Here is a 15492-nt window from a genome sequence, read left to right on the forward strand (position 1 = left end):
AAAAGAAATATTTAAAATAAGACCTTTAAGATGAGTAGGCAATAGCTTGCAAGATGGTTAGGTGAGAGATAATCCAAGTAGGGAAAACATTATCCGGTAAGGTACCAGGGCTTGAAGAAAAATAAAATGTTTGAGGAACAGAAATGAAAAAAATAAGATGACTTGAGTGAAGAGATGAAAGGAGGCAGTAGTACGAAGTGAATAGGGAGAAACTGGATAGGGGCCAAATCATAAAGGTCCTTTAGGCCATGATAAAGATTTAAGCATGGGTTTAGTATGAAAAGTTATGATAAGATAAAATCACTTACTTTTTTAAAGATTTTTTTAAGGGGTGCCTGGGTGGCTCAGTGGGTTAAGCCTCAGCCTTCGGCTAAGGTCGTGATGTCAGGGTCCTGGAATCGAGCCCCGCATCAGGCTCTCTGCTTGGCGGGAAACCTGCTTCTCTCTCTCTCTCTCTCTCTCTCTCTGCCTACTTGTGATCTCTCTCTGTGTGTCAAATAAATAAATAAAATCTTTAAAAAAAATTTTTTTAAAGATTTATTTGACAGAGAGAGACACAGCAAGGGAAGAACACAAGTAGGGGGAGTGGAAGAGGGAGAAGCAGGCCCCTCATGGAGCAGGGAGCCTGAAGCAGGGCTCAATCCCAGAACCCTGGGATCATGACCCAAGCTGAAGGCAGCCACTTAACGACTGAGCCAGCCAGGCACCCTTAAGATTTTATTTTTAAGTAATCGCTATACCCAACATGGGGCTTGAACTTACAACTCCGAGATCAAGAGTCACATGCTCTACCGAGTCAGACAGTCACCCCATAAAATCATTCCTAAAGATAGTGTTACTAGAGTGATACAATCTAAGTTGGAGATAGGTGAGCTCGTAGATTCATAGCTACATGAACAGTCATATCCATGGAAGATTACTATAAATGTTACTTTATTAACATTCTAGAGATCTCTGTCCCTAGTCATGGCATAGTCAACATTTAAAAAAATATTTTTATCAATAATTTAGTGATAAAATTGGTATTCAGGCCACATTTATAAGGGAAAGCAAAGATGAAAGAAACTGTTAATCCCTGAGTGACAGATTAAGTATCTGAAAGATCTTGTAAGTCTAAACTACTACTACTATTAAAATAAAAACCTGGTAAATAGAAATTTCAGAGGAATCAATGTATGCCTATAAAATCAGCAATACAAGTACAGGATAAGGAAGAAGTGGCTTAAAGCAAATTGTGAACAAAACCTTAGGGGCTCTATTTGTCTTTAAGATCAATTTAGGTCAATGATCCAATGTCTAATAGAAATAGTAATGCAATTGTAGATTATATAATGATCTGGGTGAGGGGAAAGGCAGGGGATGTGAGACTGCTTTACTTGTCATTGATTGACTTGGGAAAACATATTCTGATAAATTATGAACATTTATGTTCTAAATTTCAGAAACTCAAATTATGGTTTCATCTACAGAAAGGTGGTAGATTTGTTGTAAAAAGAATACTTCATCTTCTTCAGTTAAGTTAGAGAAAAAACTGGAAGAAAGTAATACACATCTAGGAAACAGATTTGCTGAAGAAATGGAGGAAAAAGTAAACTGGTCTCAAGTAGGCTTCCCACCATGGGACTTAAACTCATGACCCTGAGATCCAGGGTCATGTGATCTACCTTTTGAGCCAGTGAGGTGTCCCTAAAATGGCTTTAAAATATGCTTCAATCTTATGATCAGAATAAAGCAGTATATGCATGAAAATAAATAAAAGAAGATAGGGTTATTTAGCTGGAAGAAGAAAGAGATCTAGAATAAAGGTAACTATCTGATTTAAACACACCTTTTTATTTTATTTATTTAACTGAAAGAGAGACAGTGAGTGCAAGAGGGGGTTAGGGCAGACAGAATCTCAAGCAGAATCTCAAGCAGACTCCACTTAGGACATGCATCCCAACCCTGAGACTAGACCCCATGACGTTGAGACCATGACCCCAGCCTAAATCATGACTTTGAAGCTTAACCACCTGAGTCAACCAGGTGCACCAGAACATGCATTTTTAACAGATAAGACAAAGAGGAACTAAAATCCTGAAGGCCAGATATGAGGGTATCCAAGTCTGACTACTCTTAAAGATGTTATTATAAAAGGGGGAAATACTGTAATTGTTACAAAATCACAAACAGTTAACTGGAACCCATTGAAACCAACCAGAGAAATAAAGATCTTGGAGAGTAGAGTCAGAGCAATCCCCCAAAGGAGGAAGAATCCACAAATACTGTGAAGAGGTAACACTTATGTTACAGATAAATTAATAGAAAGAGCAATTGGAGAATCTCTTTTAAGGATGAGACAACTATCCAAAGAGTGCTCATGAAATCTGAATAAACTGGAAAGGGGAATACTAGGAAGATTAATATCAAATACTCAAAAAAAGTATTTAGGGAACAACCCAAATTTCTGGGTCTAAGATTAAGAAAAGGCAAAAAGAAGATAAATTATGCAAAGAGAAGATAAATTATATTACAGAAGATCCAGACACAGCAATAATAGATCAAGGAGTCAGATCAAAATTCGATGTTAGACTGTGGGAAAATACATCCTGGGTAGGATTATTTAACTCAGGGAGGTGAAAATGGGTAGGACTGGTTTGAACAAAGGGTGATATTGACAAACTTGGAGCTTATTGACTTCATATCTCTCACTATGAGACACGCTGCAAGAAAAATATCTACAGGAATATGTTAGAAAAACACAAGAATGAAACAAATAGCAAAGGGAAAGTAAAAGAAAAGAAAGAAGTCCACTGCAGCAAGCAATACAGCCGGTGCCTGTTAGAGAAGGGAAACTTTCTGAAAGGAATTGGAATACAGTAGAGACAAATCCCTACATGCTGTAGAAAGAGATGACAGAAATGTTAAGACCAGAAGCATCCAAAAACTGAGCAAAGACCGTCTACAGGAGGAAATGACATTGTGCTAGTCCTCCCTGAATACTAAGACCATGAGGGTCAGAAACATAAACAGCCACTTCAAATCAGAAAACCATGGAGCAAAGTTACTCTCTGATGGGAACTGATATGAAGATGAGGAGGAAGCTGTGTTCACAAAGTAGGGTTTTTTGGCTTAAATGATTCCATAGACAGAGGCCATGACAGCGGCCGTTATGAGCCAGGATTGAAAGTATTGCTCCTGAGGCAGGAAGGATGTTTTGCCACCAGAATTAGAATTAGGGTGTATGAGAAAGTTGGTGTCGACTTAATTCAACTTCTCAGGTCCTAAGGGATGACACCTATGGCAGGAGCCCAGAAGGTAGTTGCTGGAGGAATTCTAGTTCAAACTAGGCATCCACAAGTCATCTGGCTGACACAGGGAAGAATAAAAATTAAGGACTTTTAATTTCTTTGAATTTCAACTTGAGGAGTTGGAACTTTTTTTGGATTTTAACTCACAGAGGTAAATTAGTTGATTTTGGAATTCACTTCTGTGTAAATGTAAAAACTTGAGATTTTCATTTCTTTGGAATTTTGACTTTAATTTCTTCACAAAAACTCCATAACGGACGAGAGTTAACATTCAAGTTCAGAGTATGTTTTTGGAATTTTGTGATTGAAATACGTTAGTCCTGCCATTTGATCTCATTGCATTAAAGAATCTCCGAAGAATGTGTCAGAAAATGGCTATTTTGGACAGTGCTACTATGTATAATTTGGGGTGAAGAATGGAATAGGAAATGAACATTCAGTGTTCAAAGCATGGCCTTGGAACCAATTTAATTATTTTCTAAGTCATTTCAGAATCTTCTAGTGTACATTTCATATTACCCACCAGAATCTAGAAGGATCCACTCAGGAGCAGGGTTTGGTTACTGGAATAATAGGTCCTAAGAGACTTAAGGTCCTCGAGGGAGAGTGACTTCTCTGGTTCACCATAATGGAATAATTAAGCCAAAGAAGCCAAGAGAACAAAAAGTTAGGAAATATTAGGGGGAATGAGGGTGTTATTAAACAAATCTACCAAATGTGACACTAGCTACATGTGTGCTACCACTGTTACATGCTTCCGTAATACCATACAGCTCAATAGGAGAAGGATGTCCACGCAATATAGACGTTTGGTTGGAGAATATGTGCTTTTTCCTAGGCAAAGGAGGCCAACAGAGAAGGAGTAGAATTCTATTCTTTGCCAGGAAAGAAAAAAGATTTTACCTTGGCTGCAGCACTGGGGTTTCTTGCAGGACTCTGAGGGAGTTTTGCTTCCTCCTATGCCTTCCTTAAAGGAAGCCCCACTGGCTCAACCCTCCAGCTGATTCCATCTGCATTGTCTCATCCTCTGCTGTTTTTGTGCAGCTTTACTATTCCCTGAAGCAGTACTCTAAGATACCTATCCAGGCTGTTTACAGTATCTCCTAAGTTAATAATTATTATTTAAGTTAGTATTCTGGTTTTTAAGGTGCATAGATTTTAAATGATTTTCCTCAACACTATTATTTTCATTGCCTTGTAATTTTGATGGGAGTGATTCTGCAGAATGCATTTTTTGCATTATGTTCTAGCAGAAATGCTGTATTAACATGTTGACCACATATAGGAATATGGTATCTTTACAGTGTGGATAGTTCTCTTTTACCTTAGAAAGAATAGATCTTTGCAGGAGCCATAACTAAAGAACTTTTCCACATACAACAATATAAATTTCTTTGTTAAAATCTTCTATGGTTTGGAAATCTAAAAACATAAACAATTTTCAAAACCCATGGGTTTTTAAGGGTTTCACTAGACTTGATAAAGTAAAAAGTTTAGTGTTAGGTCGATTGTGCTCATTTCTCACAGCACAGGAAAAAACCTTCAAAGTATATATAATTCTAAAGAAGAAGCATTTTGTGTATCTTTTACTTTTTAGTCCTTGGTACAATTATATTTCTAATCTGTCTTTATAAATAAAAAGTCATTGCCATGATCTTAACATTAGACATGATTTTTGGATCTGACATAAAACAAGCAAACAACAAGAGTCACACATCAAATAAGAGTATTAGTGATTATTTAAATTAAAAGGTAACTTTCACATAACACTTGACCTTTTCTAAGCTGAAGTTCAGAAGACCATCAAATATAAAAGTTTAGGGACTTCAATCATTTGATGCACAAATTATACTAACAAACAAAGAAAAAAGAAATGCAAAAATTTAATGTTAAGTGACTAGGGTGCTACAGACTGGAAGTTCCTCCAACAGGATTAGCTTTTTGAGTATGTTAAGTCTAGTGAACTTGTTATGCTTCCACATGTTAGTAGTTGCATAGGCTAATTTCAGCTGGCATAAGCTTTTATAAGTATGCAAAAAACAGGGCAAGGCATGCATTAAAATGTGATAATAGCACACTTCTGGGACACGTGAAGCATGAGGCACGAATCTGAATGCCTCCGGCATCCATGAAGCATCACACCTCAGAGTCAGAGCTTTTATGTTTCGATAAGTAATTCTGTTATACCGCATTTGGGAGGGGAAAAAATCAACTTTCTAAATATAAATCTTTCCCTTTAACAGGGTTCCTTAGAGTTTTAATTCTAACAGTTTATTCAAATATAATTTTTTAATTCCTGGTGAGCTGGAAATAATTCAAAGCTAGATAGGATCTTAAGAAAATGTGTTAGTTATTTATTTTGTTAATGCAAGTTTAAGAGTGATTATATAATAATTTTTTTTCCCAAATATTTTATTTATTTATTTGACAGACAGATCACAAGTGGGCAGAGAAGCAGGCAGAGCGAGAGAGGGGAAAGCAGGCTCCCTGCTGAGCAGAGAGCCTGATGTGGGGCTCGATCCCAGAACTCTGAGATCATGACCTGAGCTGAAGGCAGAGACTTAACCCACTGAGCCACCCAGGTGTCCCAATTATATAATATTGTTGATCATAAAGATCATTATAGCCAGTGTGATCAGGGGGACTGCAAGAAAGAAGAAATAAACTTCCATATGATACCCTCTGTATCCTCCCCTTAAAAAAGACCATAAGGAAGTATTCCCCGTGTTACATATGCCTTACAGGTACGTAATAAGCTAGTTAATTGGTATGTCTACAGAAGTTTTTAAATCTTCAGATAAAAACTCCTAATAAAATGAAAAATAATTATCATATCTAACACAAACAATTAAAAACGACCAAGAAACAATTTATTTACTTTCTAAATTCACAAACACACATATAATCCCTGGCAGAAAAAAATTTAAGAGTTAAAACAACAAGTATCAAAATATAATAGTAGACACTTGGAGTATTAAAATGATAAAGTCAGTAATGGTTTGCTTTAATACAGTATAAGCAAGGATATTAGAAACAAATGTAGGTACTCAGTATAGCCATATCCTAAAAACAACTTAAAGCTTTCCGGATCTAGCCTTGCAGTTTAAGTATGCCACTTAATATTTTGGCCCTTTTCAGGCATATGGAGTTAAGACTTAAAGGAAGTGATAGGATCATAACAGTAGTACATTTGGTAGTACTAACAGTAACACTACTAAAGTAATAGTAATTACAACTAAAGCAATAAAAAGTAAATTTCAAAAAGTAAAAAATAAATAGTAGCAATTACTACTAATAGTAATTTAATAGCAGTACAATATGGAATTCATGGTATTTTTGTTTTTAAAGACTAGCAAATCAGGGCTTTTAGAAATACAATGGAGGTCTCATATTTTGACAAAGACATGCAATGAAATTGTTTTAAAACACATTCCATAACTTTTGAAAACCTCTAGAAGTTAACCAAAACAATTAAAAATATTTTTATCTGAGAACACAGCAGTATGATTTCTCTTTTCTCTTCTGAAAGCTGTATACCATAGAAAATGCCTGTTAAATTATGAAAATTTACCAGTTGCTTTTGTTTATTAAGTGATGGCTTACTAAAGTTAAAATACTCATTTCTTTTAAACCTAAACTTGAGCTGCGCTATAGGCTGAATGTTTATGTCCCCCCAGATTTCAAATGTTGAAAGCTAATGTGATGGTATTTGGAGGTAATTGTATCATAAGGGTAGAGCCCTCCTGAATTGAATTAGTGTCCTTATACAAGAGACCCCAGAGGGCACTCTTGACCTTACTACCAATAAGTACAAAGCGAGAAGATAGAAATCTATGAATCAGTTAAGGGGCCCTCAACAGACAGTGAATCTGCCAGGGCCTTGATCTTGGACTTGGACTTCATATCCATAAGAAATAAATTGTTGTTGAAGTCACCCAGCCAGTGTACTTTTGTGATAGATGACCAAATGTACCAACACATGCTAAAATAAAAATTCCTCAAAATTAATCCCTTTCATAATTCCCTTTTGCATAAGAATGACATATTTATCCATGTTAAAACTAAACTTTTATTATAGCTGTTTTCCTTTTAAATACATAAAATAAAAGCAAAATTATGTAAATACCTTTTGAAATGTTAGAGTTTATAAAATTTTTGTCACTTACCTTTTGAAATATCTTTAATTGTTCTGCCATACCAATCATAAAGATATCTGGCTGGTGAATTTAGGTTCATTTTCATTGTGCAAGTATCTAAAACCTACCCAGGGAGGGAAAAACCTGTAAGTAATTTATTACAGTAAGCTCTGGCTGAATCAAATAAACATTTAAAGTCCTTTCTATACTAAATGGCTATAAAAATTATACCATAAAATAATATTTGATGATTTAGAAAATATTTCTAATATATGAAAAGAAAAAAAGCAGTTAAAATTATTAGATCACAATTTTACTTTAAAATCACAAAAACAGGGACGCCTGGGTGGCTCAGTTGGTTGGACGACTGCCTTCGGCTCAGGTCATGATCCCGGAGTCCCAGGATCGAGTCCCACATCAGGCTCCCAGCTCCATGGGGAGTCTGCTTTGCTCTCTGACCTTCTCCTCGATCATGCTCTCTCTCACTGTCTCTCTCTCAAATAAATAAATAAAATCTTAAAAAAAAAAAAAATTAAAAAAAATTAAAAAAAAAAAAAAACACAAAAACAAGGGCACCCGGCTGGCTCAGTCAGTGGAGCATGCAACTCTTGATCTCAGGGTCATGAAGTCAAGCCCCACACTGGGTGAAGAGCTCACTTAAAAAATAAATAAATAAAATAAAAATAAGCTAAAACACATAAACAAATCTTAATCAAAAAGAAAAAGATGCAATGAATATTAAAAAAGCAGTTATACTATATTTAATAAATGCTAGACCTATAGGAAATTTTGGCATTATTCTTGCTATTTTCTATATTTTTCATTAATTTACAATGAAAGCATATTACCTTTAAATTTGGTCTTAGCACAAATAAATGGAAAGATATACCATATCAATGGAATGGAAGAATTAATGTTAAAATGCCCATACTACCCAAAACAATCTATAGATTCAATACAATCCTTATGAGAATACCAATAGTATTTTTCACAGAACTAGAACAAATAATTGCAAAATTTGTATAGAACCATAGAAGACCTGGAAGAGCCAAAGCAGCCTTGAAAGGGAAGAACAAAGCTGGAGGTATCACACTCCCTTATTAAACTATATCACAAAACTAAAATAACCAAAATAGCAGGGTACTGGTGCAAAAACAGACACACAGACTAATGGAACAGAGTTGAGAACCCAGAAAAATTCCACACTTGGATGGTCAATTTATGACAAAGGAGGCAAAAATATAAAATGGGGGAAAGATAGTCTCTTCAATACATGTACTGGGGAAACTGGACAGCTACATGTAAAAGAATGAAAATGGACTACTATCTTATACCATACACAAAAATATAAAACTCAAAATGGAGTAAAGACCTAAGTGTAAGACCTGAAGCCATAAAACTCCCAAAAGAAAACAGAGACAGTAACCTCTTGGACATTAACTTTAGCAAAATATTTCTAGATACGTCTCCTCAGGTAAGGGAAACGAAGGAAAAATAAACAACTGGAACTACAACAAACAAAAAAGCTTTGGTACAGTGAAGGAAACCATCAGCAAAATGAAAAGGCAATGTACTGAACAGGAAAAGATCTTTGCAAAGGTATTTCCAATAATGGGCTAACATCCAAAATATATAAAGAATTCATACAAGTGAACACTCCAAAAAACCCAAATAATCCAATTAAAATGGGCAGAAGACCTGAATAGATGTTTTCCTCAAAAGATATATAGATGAACACAGACACATGAAAAGATGCTCAACATCACTAATCATCAGGGAAATGCAAATCAAAACCACAAGGAGATATTACCTAAGAGCAGTCAGAATGAATAGCACCGAAAAAGAAAATACATAACAAGTGCTGGCAGGGATGTGGGGAAAAGGAAACTTATGCACGTTATTCGTGGAAATGTAATCTGGTGCAAATGTAAATTGGAAAACAATACAGATTCCTCAAAAAACTAAAAATATAAGTACCATACAATCCAGTAATTCCACTTCTGAGTATGTACCCAAGGAAAATGAAAACATGAATTTAAAAAGATACATGTACCCCTATGTTTATTGCAGTATTATCCAGAAGCCAAGATACAGATACAAGATACGGAAGAAACCCGAGTATCCATCAATAGATGAATGGATAAGCATATATATATAGAATGCATGTATATACAGTGAAATATTACTCAGCCATAAAAAAATGAAACCTTGCCATTCCTCACAATATGGGTGGACTAATGGGTATTATGCTAAGCAGGATAAGTCAGACAAAGACAATTCTATAATTTCACTTATATGTGGAATCTAGAATAAAAAACAAATAACAAACAAACAACAATAACAAAGAGAAACACATTTATGAATATAGAGAAAAAACTAGGGGTTGCTCAAGGGGAGAGAGGTGGACAGATGGGCAAAATAGGTAAAGGAAACTAAGGGGTCCAAACTTCCAGTTATAAAATAAGTAAGCCCACAGGAATGAAAAGTACAGCATAGGATATATAGTTAATACTATTATAATAATATTGTGTGGTGACAGATAGCATATGGTTATCATGGTAAGCATTTTGTAATGTATATATATGTTGAATCACTATGCTGTCCACCTGAAACAAATATGTCGACTATACTTTAATTAAAAATTAAAATAAATAAAAATAAATAAATTAGGTCTTAAGGTACTTTCTTTGGGTTTTTAAATTCTTTCCCAAGTGTCCTAAAATCAATTATATTGTCTGATCACAGTTCACCTTGATAACTTAGGTTGTTTGGGTACAAAAAAGTGAAATTAATAAACTACATTTCAAGGTTTCCCATAAGTCTGAATCTCAAGAAATTCTTTCAGTGGTTTCTAATATTGTAAAGTTGTTTTCTCTAATATTTTATTTTATTTTAAGATTTATTTATTTTAGAGAAATAGAGAGTGAGCCGCGAGAAGAACAGAGTGAAAGAGAATATCCTAAGCAGATCCCACACCCAGCATGGAGCCCAAATGGGGCTTGATCCCACAACCCTGAGATCAGAACCCCAGCTGAAATCAAGGGTCAGATGTTCAACCAACTGAGCCACCCAGGTGCCCCTGTTTTCTCAAATATTTTAATATTTTGATCTGTCTTGTTATAGCCCTTGTAACAATGACCTTTTCAACGTCAGTGAAGACTTAAACATGCATCAGTTAGAGGGAAAGTTCTACTCACAGCATGAGAAAAATTAAAGTAACAAAGTGTGCTGGAGAGTATCAGGTAACCTCATGCAAGTTTTATTAGATTTTTGAAAGTGACTCCCCAAACATGAATCACTATATCCATTTCTAAGTATATAATAAGGGTGCTTGGGTGACTTAGTTGGTAGGACATGCAACTCTTGATCTTGGAATTGTGAGTTCAAGCCCCACATTGGATTTAGAGAATACTTAATAATAGCACTGGGATGGCTCAGTCAGTTAAGTGTTCAACTCTTGGTCTTAGCCCCCGGTCTTGATCTCAGGGTTTTAAGTTCAAGCCCCACTTTGGGCTCCATGCTGGGCATCGAGCTGACTTAAAAAATAAATAAAATACAATAATTAAATTAAATCTTTTTTTAAAAGTATATAATACATTCTAAATCCAAATTGAAAATACTTTGTCTTCTATTTTCACTATTAATGGATATAATGTACTACTGCTTTTGTGTAACCTAAAACTATTGAAAGATAACGTGGATTACATGATTACAAAATAAAAAGAATATCTTTTCATTGCTGTTAACACCCTGCCTCCGGTTCCGCTCAATTTTATCTTTACCTTAAAGATTTATTTACTGGGACGTCTGGGTGGCTCAGCTGGTTAAGTGGCTGCCTTCAGCTCAGGTCATAATCCCAGCATCCTGGGATCGAGTCCCGCATCGGGCTCTTTGCTAAGCAGGGAGCCTGCTTCTCCCTCTGCCTCTGCCTACCACTGTCTGCTTGTGCTCACACTTGCTCCTCTCTCTCTCTCTGACAAATAAATAAATAAAATCTTAAAAAAAAAAAAAAGATTTATTTACTTATTTTTAGAGAGAAACGGAGAGAGAAGGAGAGCATGTGAGCCTGAGTGGGGGGAGGGGTAGAGGGCAAGAGCGAGAATCTCAAGCAGAACAGAGAGGGGTAAGGCCTACTCTGGGCTGGATCCATGACCCTGAGATCATGACCTGAGCCAAAATCAAGAGTCTGATGCTTAACCACCTGAGGAGCCACCCAGATGCCCCTATCCCTACTTTAAAATTAGAAACTGTAATCCTAGTCCTAGCCCAACCAACTCATTTTCTTTGTGACAACAAACATATTTAAAGAGCTTCATGTGTATATAAGGACAAAGTTGTACTTTCCTTTCAGTCTGGAGAACAACTTTCAAACATTGTGTCTAATTTGCTTTATCTAATTGCGGTATCAAGTGATGTGTGTTGCATTTAAAAGCAAATATCTAATTGACTAACTTAATTTGGCAAATTGGCCTTTACTGGATTACGTCGGAGGTTCTCAGCCTTCATTCTACCCCACACATGACCAATAATGTTCTCATGAGCCACAAAGTCCCATAGGCATTCACAGAATTGTGTGTGTTTCTTGCATGCTAGCTGCAATCCAATTTTGGGCAATTTTTCAGAAATGTATTGCTACTCTTTTTCTCAAAATCAGGAAGGCATATCTGTTTATGAGTAAGACTGAAGTTACAAGAATAATCCCAGACCCTCTAACTGATGATGAAAATATTCACAATATGAGTGCTTTACCTAAATAACAATGTTCTTGCAATGTATTTCACAAGTGATTATAAACTCTGTCATGTGGAGCAAATCTATGACCCCCAATCTGCCTATTTGGAGGGTATCAGTGCAGGAGTTCAGTTCCTGACCAACAGCATGTGTTCTCACAAGTCAGATACAATTCTTCCTTGGAATATCTAACTGGAATAGACCCATGGCTGGGACTGGTCCTTGCCACTCAATAAAAAAAGGTTATAACGCTGGTGACTCCAAATGTCACTCTTCCCGCCTTCCCTCTCACTCTTTTGGGTTAATTTCTTTAGAGATTACTACATATAAGCTCACCTTGGATTCTTATCCATGGGCTGGAACTTTTACTAAAAATGCTTGTACAGCAATATTCAAAATAGAAGAGAGAAGTTATCAGAAGAAATTGGAGTTTTGTCTGTGACTTTAGACAGAAAGGGGAATGAAACGTACTTCCTGACATGGGCATGGGATCCACCCTTGTGTTTTTAAAGATACTTTACTGACACAGTTCACCTCTGAGTAGCAAAATTCTCCTATTGGTCGCTTTATTCCATGTGACTTTGTCTCCAGGGATTATCCTTTTACCACCACCACTACCCTCTTTGTCAGAAATATTAACAGGAGACAATTCAGTACATGTTCTTCCTTAGCCAGTCTCTCTCATCACTATTAAGAATCTATGTTTGGTCCCATAGAGCCTCCTCCTTTGGTTCCCCATGTTCTTGCTCTTTCTATTCTTTATGTTTAGTGCTCAATTTCTTAATATTAAAAATCTATTTCTTAAAAGTTCAGTGAAGACCTCTGGAACAAATTATATTCTCTAGTTACTAGTGAACATTCAAATATCTAAATATCCTTCTCCAAAGTTATAATTTCCCAATTAAACTAAACGAAATGTGAGCTATTTAAAGATGGTCCCATTTATTTCAACTAAAATTTCAATGATTTAAAAAATTATTTCAAATAGTGCTGTCTTAGTGTTTAAAAAAAAATCAGTCAAGTAAAATTACACAGCTTTCTAACTCTAAGATCCCTCTTTTCATTGTGCCAAAATATCAGTAAAAATGTTTGTGCAAGCCAAATTTTAAGAGTTAAATGAGTTTAAAAGCCAGGATTAGAAAGTCAGATACTAGAAATTAATAATGCATCAGCAACACTGTCATTCTCTCCTACTTTCAGGATGAAAGATCCTTAGAGCGTTTAAGCAGTGCCAACCTTCAGGAATCATTTTCTCAGAGTAAATTATCAGTGGTATGAATTAGTATCAATACAAATTTCTGTCAAAAGCCCTGAAATGAAGCCACTACTTGTCAGGTCATTCTTATAATTCACAATTATTTAACAGTGTCATCTTGCTGTAATATTAAGGTTAATTAAAATACCATTTCCACTCATCTGTACCTGTTAAACTTGTTAAAATATTATTTTTACAAATTCACATTTTGTTAATTTCTTTCAGGCTAGGTTCCTTCTGATACTGAAATTTAAAGCCATCATGCTGTAAAACCAGACTTTTTGACAAGCAGCTGGGAAGAGATTTTCTACAAACTCTTTTTCGTTTAATCTGTTAATAGTTCTGGGAGTTACCTCTAACCATTGGCATATCTGGTGCAAAGTTTGCAGTTTCTGGAATGGTTACCATGGAGGTGGTATGGTTACACAGTCTAGAGCCTCTGGGTTTGGAATGTCCTTATCCCAGTCCAAGTGAGAGAGCTCAGTATCACCCATGGCCAAGTGAGCCAAATAGACAAGCCATTAGATCCAACAAGTCCATTCTCCTCAAAGACATGTTTTTATATGTTTACATTCAGAAGTATAAGCCCTGATTTATACTTTCCCGTAAACCGTTTTCAAAAGGTCTTCTATGGCAAGGGTCAGCAGCCTACACATCGTGGGCTAATTCTGGCCACAGCCTGTTTCTGTATGGCCTAAGAGCTAAGAATAAATTTTACAATTTTAAATATTTTAAAAAATCACAAAAATGACATCAGCATTAGTATTATTCATAGTTAACCAAACTCCATGGTCCCTTGATACTGCCCAAACCTTACACTGACCTTAGGAAATAAAATAAGAAAATCTCCTTACATTCATAGTACTTCTCTTAGTGGCCTACCCAATATTCATTTTTTGCCTCATCCTTGCTGTCCTGATTTTGTTTAGAGGTTCACTTTTACAGCTTTGGACTTGAGGTAAGCTATAGTTACCTTGATTGATCTAGGTCAATCATGGTGGTCCTATGCCTCCTGTCAGTTTGGGAGTAGGCACAATCTAGTTCTGCCAATGAGACATGAGAAAAGGCTTCTGGAAAATGCTTCATCATTCATAAGGAATAGATAGTCTTTCTGCCACTGGTCAAAATTGTACCAGGCTATGTACCTGGCCTGTTACCAACATATGAAGGAGCATAAAATCCAGAAAATTAAAAATAACGTCACTGAAGGGTCCCTGGCTGGCTTAGTTGGGACAGCATGAGACTCTTGATCTTAGGGTCATGAGTTCAAGTCCCTTGTTGGATGTAGAGATTACTTAAATAAAACTCAAAAAAATAAAAAATAAAATCTAACTGGAGGCCTATCATGCTATGCTTAAAACTATCCTACTCCTGGATTTCTTGCTTCCTTTTTGCTTAAGTCTGTTTAAATCAGGATTCTGTTATTAGCAGCTATCATCCTACTAATAGAAAAAAGATGTTTTTTGGCCCAGCTTCCTCAAATGAGGAACACTGTTTCAACTAACTCAATGGGTATTTGTACAGCAAATAGATTACAACAGTATTCACTATATAAACCTAAGAAGAAAATCATTAAAAACCCAGAGAAGAATTTTAAAAGAAATTTAGCAAGCTGAAAATAGTGAAAATTAATGGATAATTATGAAATTCATTGGATTACTAAAAATATTTCACCTTTGGCAATTAATTGTACTTGTTTAGTAGAAGAGAATACAATTCATCATGAATACTTTGAGAAAGGGAATCTGTTGTTATAGTTTTTTTGCTAACTAAAAGACTGTCAAATACATTGTGAATCTTCAAAGAATTAAACTGTAATAAAATGTACTAAGCATAACTCTCTGCTAAGACCAATATTTTATAATGACTTACAATAAAAATTATGATCATTATTTCAACCTGAAGATGCCAGGAGATTGGGATGAATTTGTACCCATCTTATTAAATAACTTAAAGGTATTTTTCTGAATAAATCCTGGAAATAAATTTATTGGCCAGTTATTTGTCTTTTTCTCATAAAACTGGATGAAAGAATGCATGCCAAATCTAGTTATTTGCTCTTACTAATAATGAACATCAC

General features: G+C 35.5%; 1 protein-coding gene across 1 annotated transcript in view; it reads right to left on the minus strand.

The window, feature by feature from the left end:
• DCDC1 (doublecortin domain containing 1) overlaps positions 1-15492 on the minus strand; it is a 452779-nt gene that overhangs the window by 367960 nt on the left and 69327 nt on the right. Inside the window, 1 exon segment of the mRNA XM_032359359.1 lies at positions 7457-7550. Coding sequence (XP_032215250.1) covers positions 7457-7550 — 94 coding nt within the window.

Source organism: Mustela erminea, chromosome 9, assembly GCF_009829155.1.
Source record: "Mustela erminea isolate mMusErm1 chromosome 9, mMusErm1.Pri, whole genome shotgun sequence".
Lineage (NCBI taxonomy): Eukaryota > Metazoa > Chordata > Mammalia > Carnivora > Mustelidae > Mustela > Mustela erminea.